The sequence below is a fragment of the Oreochromis aureus genome, linkage group 15 (genome assembly GCF_013358895.1).
Source record: "Oreochromis aureus strain Israel breed Guangdong linkage group 15, ZZ_aureus, whole genome shotgun sequence".
Classification (NCBI taxonomy): domain Eukaryota; kingdom Metazoa; phylum Chordata; class Actinopteri; order Cichliformes; family Cichlidae; genus Oreochromis; species Oreochromis aureus.
The window spans coordinates 38,726,545-38,736,036 of NC_052956.1; the positions used below are offsets into that span (position 1 = coordinate 38,726,545).

General features: G+C 38.2%; 1 protein-coding gene across 4 annotated transcripts; it reads right to left on the reverse strand.

Annotated features, from left to right (window-relative positions):
• Positions 1 to 2,135: 2,135 nt before the first annotated feature.
• LOC116333041 (afadin- and alpha-actinin-binding protein) lies at positions 2,136 to 8,773 on the reverse strand. 4 transcript variants are annotated; one of them, XM_039598599.1, is made up of 14 exons: positions 8,667 to 8,773; positions 7,204 to 7,312; positions 6,841 to 6,992; positions 6,402 to 6,605; positions 6,111 to 6,221; positions 5,838 to 5,973; positions 5,627 to 5,702; positions 4,833 to 5,013; positions 4,584 to 4,734; positions 4,136 to 4,272; positions 3,686 to 3,859; positions 3,445 to 3,562; positions 3,114 to 3,249; positions 2,136 to 3,009 (listed from the first exon to the last, which is right to left on the reverse strand). In XM_039598599.1, the coding sequence occupies exons 2-14, from the start codon at positions 7,220 to 7,222 to the stop codon at positions 2,874 to 2,876; spliced, it is 1,731 nt and encodes a 576-aa protein (XP_039454533.1). In that variant the 5' UTR covers positions 7,223 to 7,312; positions 8,667 to 8,773; the 3' UTR covers positions 2,136 to 2,873. The 4 variants fall into 4 exon arrangements, with proteins under 4 accessions (XP_039454533.1, XP_031612029.2, XP_031612028.2 ...); XM_031756169.2 differs by having other exon boundaries at positions 3,686 to 3,856; positions 7,204 to 7,318; XM_031756168.2 differs by having other exon boundaries at positions 3,114 to 3,246; positions 7,204 to 7,318.
• Positions 8,774 to 9,492: the final 719 nt, after the last annotated feature.

A 9,492-nucleotide genomic window follows, 5' to 3' on the forward strand; every position in this document is an offset into this window, starting at 1 on the left:
GGGTGCCCTTTGTCCCCATTGCTATTTGCACTTGTTATAGAACCTCTCGCCATTCAATTATGCTCAACAAAGGATTATAAAGGAATAAGGAGATTTGGTGTAGAACATAAGGTGTCTCTCTATGCAGATGATTTGTTGTTATATATCGCTGACCCTACTAAATCATTGCCAAAAATTATGACAGTTTTAACTGAATTTGGGAAAATTTCTGGATACAAAATCAACTTAATAAAAAGTATATTGTTTCCTATTAGTTCTTTAGAAAAATTAGACAGCGCCACATTGACCTCATTTCCTTTTACAATCTCAAATACCTTTAAATATCTTGGAATAACTGTAACCCGTGAATTCTCTGGCCTTTTCAAACATAGTTTTATTAATTTATACCATCAAACTGAACAGAACCTGGAAAGACTGTTTAAACTGCCCATCTCACTTGCTGGCCGAATAAATATCATTAGGATGAGCACTTTACCCAAATTTTTATTTTTGTTTCAATGTATCCCAATATTGATCACAAAAACTTTTTTTAAGAAAATAGATCAGTTAATTTCTCAGTTTATCTGGAACAAGAAGACACCTAGAATAAAAAAGGTTTTTCTCCAAAGATCTAAGATTACAGGAGGGATGGGGTTGCCTTGCTTTCAGTTTTATTATTGGGCTTGTAATATACGTTGTATGTCATTCTGGGGCGGGGAAAATAGACCTGATTGGGAACAGATGGAAAGTATGACTTTTTTCCCTAATACTCTTAAATCGTTGGTTCATTCAAACTCAGATATGAGTAAACATAAATATAAAAATTCGGTAGTATCTAACTCACTAAAAATTTGGTCTCAAATTAGAAGGCATTTCCATTGGCTTCAATGTTCAATCTCTACACCATTAATTCATAATCAAGCATATACATTGCTCTCAGGATCAACATTCCAGCTATGGACTTCCAAAGGGATACACACAATCAAGGATTTGTTTATTGACAACCTTTTTCCTTCGTTTCAACAACTTCAGAAAAAATTTTCCATAGAAAACAGAGATTTTTTCAAGTATTTACAAATACGTCATTTTATTAAAGAAACATTTCCATCTTTTCCCAATGAACCACAAAAGCTAGTTTCAGATGATCTGTTCCTAATGAACCCGCTAAAGAAAGGAGCTATTTCTAAGATCTATAACCAACTTTTGCAAATAGACAGTACTACAACATTGGACCACTTGAGAAACGCTTGGAATGAAGAACTGGGTATTAACATCACTGAAGAACAATGGACTAAGGCACAAGAACTGGTTCACTCCACTTCTGTCTGCTGCAGGCACGGATTATTACAATTTAAGGTCCTACATAGGCTCCATCTGTCTAAATTGAAGGTTTCAAGGATGTTTCCAGGAGCAGACTCAAGATGTGATCGATGTGGCCAGAATCCTGCCTCATTGTCACATATGTTTTGGACATGTCCTAATATTGCCATCTACTGGTCTAAAATATTTAAAACTTTGTCTGATATTTTTATAAAACAGCTCCCCCCAGACCCAGTAATGGCACTTTTTGGTGTAGCTACAGTCAAATACTTAAATAATAAACGAGTTTGTGTTTTGAGTTTTATAACATTGCTTGCAAGACGCCTTATACTTCTAAACTGGAAAAATAAAGCCCCCCCAACTCACTCTGCTTTGTTAAGAGACACAATGTATCATTTACAGTTGGAGAAAATTAAATTCTCATTGAGAGATAACATTAAACAGTTTTACCTAATTTGGCAACCCTTTATAGATTACTTTAATAAGTAAAACTGGGAGGGATGGCCTCCTCCCATATCGGCTCCAAGATTATATACATTGGTTTGGGCAGGTGTATTGTTCTTTTCGGGGGGTTTTTTTTTTTGGGGGGGGGGGGTTGTTTTTTGTTTTGTTTTGGGGGTTTTTCTTCTCTCCCCTCCTTTGTATATACCTATCTAGGCATCTAAATGTATATGAACAGACATAAATATATGATCGTTTATATAATGGTTATTATATTTTATGTAAAAAAGATTTCGGATTTTGGAAGGGAAAGGAAAGGAAGGAAAGAATAAAGGGAAGGAGAAAGAAAAAAGAAAAAAAAACTTCACATCTCTGTAATGAGATCAACATCAATGTTCCACGATAGATAAAAATTTATTTTCTTTTGCCGAAGCATGTATTCAGTGCATGTGTTTTTCCAAAACATATGTGTTATACAGCATTTGTTTCCTGAACTGAACAGCTGAAACAATGAACTGTTAAACAATGCAAACAGTTATTTCCATTCCATATTTTTGTGATATAATGAATATTGTTGGATGAAACTATGCCTTTAATGTAAATCCCTGCCTGATATGTCTGAAATGTACAGAGTGGCAATGTAAATAAACATGTACAGTGGCAATAAAAAAAAAGAAGCTTTAAAGTCACTATCTTCTACATAATATGTAAATTGTGCAAGATGTTACACTCTTCCTATTCAAAAGCAGCAGGTATACGACCTGTTATAAACCTAACAGCAACATTTACTGGAAAAATGCTGCTGTCACTTGAGCAATAGAGAGCCAGCATACTTGATTTACCCAGTCACATATTGCATTGAATCAGCAGCATCTAAATGTAAGATATGCCAATTCATGATTTACAGTACCATAAATAAATAAACTAACTACATACTATATGCAGTACATTAATACAGAAGAAACCATCCAGCAAGCCAGAACTTCACTCTTAATGCTCCTTCCTTCTTAAGCTGTTTAATCATTTTACAGTTCATCTGTGGGCCTTTGGCATCCACCCATCAGATGCATTTGTGAGACATAAACACTGGACATTAACGATCAGTCTGATTCAAGTGATGGGAGTTTTTGGCTTCAGATGGAGCTGTTCTTCTCCTGTGAGGGTGTGTGGTCCTCGCTGTGCTCCCACTGTTGGTGCTGGACGAAAACATCTCCACGAAACATGCTCGATTCCTCCACATGTTCCCCGTTTGTCTTTGGTTGCACTGAGCTGCAATCACATTGAGGGGAAAACTTCAAATTAAGTTCATGCAGGTACATTATGCCATGCTTATTACTATTTCAGAAATTGTGGTACACATAAAGCTACCACACCTGTTTTCTGGGATAAGGCAAAGCGTGCGATACAGGTCAGCTGTGGAAGCTGACGCGAGTGGGACACATCTGGGTGTGGGGGAGGCTGTGTCTGAATGACATTTGATGAGCTTTTCTGGAGCCTCTGTTTCAGCTGCTGGATTAAAAAAGGCTGATTTAATGACTGCTGGAATTGATGGAAATTACGCATCACTTAAAAAGAAACAGACATAAGTCTATTTAGATATCTATTCATTTTTCCAACTCCTGTTACTATGTAACTATTTCAAACCATCTAAAGCAACTGCTCCTCTTCATTTTAGGAAAACTGATAGAAAACTGAGACACTCACATATCAAAAAGGCACTTTTAGATTTTAACAATGGGGTTTTCTTTGAGTCCGCAAATGGACTAAAGTTTAAAAACTGGTGTTTGAGCCATGTTGCTCGATCCTCCTCAAAGGCCTTCCTCTGCAAAATGAACCAAACAAAAAAAGGTTTTAAAAACAGTTCAAACATCTTAACTGAAGTCAGTAACCTGTCATATGCACACAACTTTGCATAAGATCTAAACTAATATTTGTTTTTGATCACCTCGTGGCTCAGTCTGATGGCTGCCTCTGTAAAGTTCTTCCTCTCCCTCTCAAAGATCTTCCTCTGCTCCTCCAGAGTCTTCCACTCCTCCCCGAGGCGCTCCTTCTCTTGAAGCATGTAGCAATTGCTTAGCAGGGATGCGGTTTCCTCATCACATGGAGAGCTTAGCTGCTGCTGTAGGAAAGAAAGGAACGTGGATGGCCTGATTAATCAACAATTTATTGATTATTTATAGAACAAAATCAGTTTCAACCAGAACACAAACAACAGAAAATCAGGTGTTCATTCCAGGGTAACGTGAGAAGTAGCAGACATCTCTGATCCTGTTTTTGGTAAACGCATATTACCTTTCACTAAACACCGATAAAGATTAAAGACACTTTCTCTCTCTGTGCAAATATCAGCTTGACCTTTTAAATCCACAAAACCTCAGGGCTAATTCATCCGTACCTGTAGGAGCTGCTGCTGTGTTTGAATAAAGTCTTTGCACTGCTGGATCTCCAGCTTTAGTCTGTCCATCTCTTCCTCCTGAGTCTCTTGTGGAACGGCATCAGTGTCTTTGCTTTCCACCATCTGAACCAAGGATGCTAAGCAAAAAGCCCAAATAATTAATCAGATTTAAATGTGTCTTATAAATACTGAATTCAGCAAGAAGGAACAAGAAGTAAACATCAAACATCAAGTGACAGAGCCACTGTATATAAAATATTTAAACCACACATTATCTTTAGCTTCCAATCAGCTCATAACATTTCTTGATTTTAACAGACAAAAAAATAACAGGTCCATGTGTGAACATGAACTTTTAATTCTTTGAGCAATCAGAGCAGAGGCTTCAGTTTATAACGTAAAGAATTATTTGCATTAGTGAGGAATCGTTGATGTCACAGTATTTTACCTTGGCTGTCCAGTCTTTCGACGTGGTTCTTAAGTCTTCTCCACTGGAGGCGAATACTGTTGGTCAGTTTCTCCCGGGCATGAAGGCAATAAAGCTCTACACTTTCCTTACTGGAATCGAACACCTCTTCCTCTTCCTCCTCCGACCTGGCCTGGAGTGAATAAATAAAAAAATCATTTTTCAGTCTGCTGGTAGCACAAAGTACTAGAAAGAAAAGTACAAAGTATGCAAAAAGTGATCAAACACTACCTGTACGCCACTGTGTTCAGGTTTGTCGCTTTTCACAGCTGGTTTTCTTGAACTTAGAATGGACACCATGTCTTTTTTCATCTGCTGCAACACTTTTCTCAGCTCTGCATTTTCCAGCACGAGCTCTCTCTGTCGAGCGTCATAGTCGCTCAGCAGAGTCTTATACATTTCCCCTTCATGCCTTATGAAGAGAAACATCCAAGATTAGTGGCAGCCATGTTTGAGGTTCATGCTGCCAAAAATGTTCATTAGCGTGAAAAAGAAAACTGACAAAGGCACTAATCTGCTTCTTGTTTGAGGCTCCAAACTACAGTGACTAACATAGAGGAGTTAGTCACTCTTTACGCGGTGGTCTTTACACCAAAGACCACCTTATGATTAATTTGGTGACTAGCAGATAGCCATGGTTACTGTAGCTGTCATTGCGGATCCAAACACTTGCCAACTACTCACCGAGTGCTAGTCAAACTGTGAAAGGTGCAACACAAACTGGAAACTGAGAATTTTAGGACTCAGAGTAGAAGTTGTGCCTCACCACTGCAACCCATTTTAAAAACTTGCAACTATTCAAGAATTAGTTGGACAATATGCATTTCCCCAGGCTCTAGGATCATGTGACTAAGGCAGTAGCAGACTGAACCTTTCTAACTTTGACACATACAATAAATACTGTCAAGAAATAAAAGCATCTTCACACTAACAGTTAGATGTCAGTAATTTAACTTGGTAACTTAAATTGACTCTTTGCAGTCAAAACCCAGATTTGTACTGACATATAAAAGAAGTGAACTTACTTTGCTTCTGTCTTTTCAGTTTTCCAAAGGCTTCTCTTCCCATCAGCTCTCCCAATGTTGTTTAATACATCAATGGCTGAAGAGCCAGGAGAACAAATGTGGGAAAAGAAGAAATTCTGAGACTCGAAAGGAAAGAATTTTCACCTCTCACACACACAAGACATTGAATTAACTATTGATGCAACGAATGATGTAGAGGAGAGGATTTTACCCTGTTTCTTCTCCTTTTTGTCAACCAGCAGCTGATTCAGTCGTTCCTTCAGTTTGTTAAATTCTCTTTCCTTCCTTTTCATCTCATGATTGTACTGGCTGGCCCGGCTTGCAATAATGTTCTGAAGTTTTTGAACCTAGGGGATTGTGAATAAAAGAAACTGTGACTTCTAATAAAATTGGCCCCCTTTCTCCTGAGGTGAAACCCACATACAAGGCCATGAAAGCCACAGACTGGTTTCACACTGTCTGTGGCAGCACTTAATAAAAATACCTCTTCTTTCTCATTCTTCAGACAGCTCTGCAAACTTTTCGCTTTCAGCTGTAGCTGCCGTTCTCTCTCAAGAAGTCCCGTGTTTTCTCTTTTAGAGAGTTCGAGCTGCTCCTAAAAAAATACAATGGCCAGAGACTCAGTAAAAGACCAGAAGTGTTTTGGAGAGCTTAACAAAAGGATGCACATCACAATGTAAAGTTGTTTTTTCATAAATAAAATGAAGAAACAAAACTCTAATGCCAATTCACCAACAGATAATGCCACCTGTGTTTTTCAGGTGAGCTAGCGTACCTTCAGACGAGTGATGGTGAGCTGCAGGTGATCGATATTGCTGCTAGATTTAAGCTGCTCCACTTCCATGCTTTCAAGGGTTCTGAGGCCCCGGCGGTGCAGCTGAATCAGGTCATACATGCAATTTAGCACAGCCACAATATTCAGCTCTGAGCTGTCGCCCGACTCTGTCCAAACTGGTGGGAGGCCAAGAGAAGATATTTCCTTTAAAGACAGAGCAAAGGGAAAAGTGTGAAGGAGGACTGACATAAATTCATCTCTGTCTTGTGTCCCTGAAAACATGCATTCAAATAAAGATTTTCTTTAAAGGCTAATTTGTTTTAGCAGAGAAAAACAAGTACAAGACAAACCCAGGAGACTGCAGTTATGTACACTTTACATTTCATTAACCTAACATCAATGACAGCTGTGGTAATTAAGCATGTGTAAGGGTACCAACCTGATTGATGTGTGACAGACATTGTTGCACATTGTGCTCTGTGCAGAAGGTACCGAGCACGTAGGAGTTTCTGTGCAGCAGCAGTGATGATTGGCTAAACTGTCTCAAGGGGGATGCTCCATATTCAACAGAGCTGCTGCGACCGTCCTTGACTTGTGGAGAAAGAAAGCAGCCTGTTAAATATTGTACATGCTGATTCAGTGTCTAACAATACATTTATTAGGTGTCACTAAGAACAGCTTTTATCAATCATATTTATCAATTAAGCGTTCTTTACTGCAAAGCTGAGGTCGACATTCAGAACTGAAGGTACAACACTGCAGTGATATATATTCAGTGGCCTTTAAAGACGTCAAAACTCACCCAGGGAGGACTCTGGCATGTTTGCAGTGCAGACCTCAGGCTTTGTCTCTGGATCATCTACTGCATTTGCAGGACAGGCAAAGTTTGCCACAGGATCCACCTACGCAGCCTGCTCCTGAAATAGACAATCAGATTAACAGCAGCCATTCAACTTGTCTGGATTACAAGGATTTGGGAGGCAGTGGTGAGAGATGTAGGCATGAAGCTAGAGAGCACGGTCTGAGGACAACAGATTTCAGAGGGTTGATTTATTCATTTATTAGCGGCAACAAGCTACACAGAAAACATACAGCGCACTCGCAGTTACCCCACAGTGTGTTTATTTAAAAAGTTTAGCTTCAAATCTAACAATGTAGCTTTTGTTATCAAACCATTGTCAGTGCAGGCTGAGTATCTAACAGGTTACTGTTTGGGACACGGGAGATCATCTTATCTCAATGTGCTTATCAGCTGATTAGACTAATCCCAGACAGACAACATGCTTGTTTGTCTGCAGGCAATCACGTTCAAAAACATGAATGAAAAAAATTATGTGAGGAAAATATTTGCTTCTAACAAAATAAACAGTGTGCACTAACACTACTTCAAACATACAACATCCTTTTACAGCGCTTCACAAGACATCAGCTACTGTACCAGAGCGAGACCTAAAAAATATTTTTTCCCTCTTATCTGCATCTGTAATGAGAAGTGTGACTTTTAGGGGACCTACCTTTGGTTTCAGTGATACTTAATCAGTCTGCAGAAACAGATGGCAAGCCTTCAGCCACAAAGCCTGAGGAGCCTGGGCCCGGCTTATATAGACTACTCAACAAGTATTAACCTTTAGCTCATTAAGTCACCATTCACAAACTGAGTCCTGACAGAATTTGTTAAAAGTGTAATGGTGAAATAATATATAATTGTTTTAGACCGCATCCCCAAACATGAGGAGAACTTGATGGGATCACAGCAGAAACCAAACTAAGCCGCACTGTTTATGTTTACTGGGTGGAAGCTAAAACTCTCTGTAGTAAATCTTTCCTTCATATAACGATTAAAAGTTCAGCTACATCCCTTTATAAAATTGGCAGCTATATTAAATTTAAAACATCTCTAAAATTAATTAAATTGGAAATGAAGATTATTGGCCGTTTGAATGAAGGATTTATTACACCATAACTGCGTAGTCGGTGTTCCTAATTTAGTGGAAACTCAAAAATCCCAGGAAAGTAAAGTGTCATCCAGTTACGCATTATTTTAGCTTTAGGTTTGCCGATGAAATTAAATAAATAAATAAAGCATATTAAAGCAAACGTTATCACCAGCCGTCAGCGCTAAACTAACGCTGACCACGGAGCGCCACCACCTCAGAACAGTGAAAACAGAAGCCGGAGGGCTACCACTGCCGGACGAACAAGTTGGGCAGCCGCGACAGTTGCTGTTTTAAATGTTTACATCATGAGGAAACAAAACTTACTCACCTTACGATACAATTTGAAACGTATTTCCCCAAAGCAGCTCGCACCGGACGGTCTCCTTAAGCCCCGTCGTTCCTAATGACAGTCTACGCCACCGCAAGCACTCCAAACATAGCTCTAATTGGCCCACTCGTTGTCTAGCAACCAAACATGGCTTATTGTGATTGGCTCTTGGCTGTAAAGCGTTTTATCTGCTTTCAACAGCAAGTATTTATTTTATTTTTTACACTTATTATAATACACAATGTTAGTGATATATATAAAACACATTTAAATATTTTCATTATTTATTTCATTATTTCATTATTATTTAGTAATTTAATGCTCAGCAATAAGAGGGAGATTTAATATAGGAGCACATTTTCGTGAATAGTGGGATTCATCTGAAATCAGATGCATTCACCACCATACAAAGAAAATTATCACTTCACATTAACTTTAATGTCTATAAGAAAAGTATAATTAATACTCCAAATTATAGTCACAGTGATCAAAACAGACATTCTTATATTACAAAAGCTATGTTTGGTTCAGACACTATTTTTGTAATATATGATATACCAGATCTTGATTAAGTGTTAATCCTGATTAATAAGTAAATAATGATATATTTGTTCATCCTATTGCCCTATCTGCACATTTGTTCTCTAAACAGCCTGCAAGGACACAGCATTTTCACACAATTGTAGCAGCAGTTTTAGGAAGCAATCAGTCACTCATTGAAATTAGGACCAAGGTTATTATAGCTAACTAAAATGCTTTTTAGTTAACTATAGTAACCTGGTGAAAAAGGCCTTTTTGATAACTAAACTAACTAAACTAAAACTTA

Bases quoted from the DNA above. Each gene is read 5' to 3' on its own strand.
- LOC116333041 (XM_039598599.1), bottom strand. The intron at 6,222-6,401 runs GTACGCTAGCTC...GTATTTTTTTAG, and splicing joins TCACCATCACTCGTCTGAAG to GAGCAGCTCGAACTCTCTAA. The intron at 5,014-5,626 runs GTAAGTTCACTT...TCTCTTCATAAG, and splicing joins ACTGAAAAGACAGAAGCAAA to GCATGAAGGGGAAATGTATA.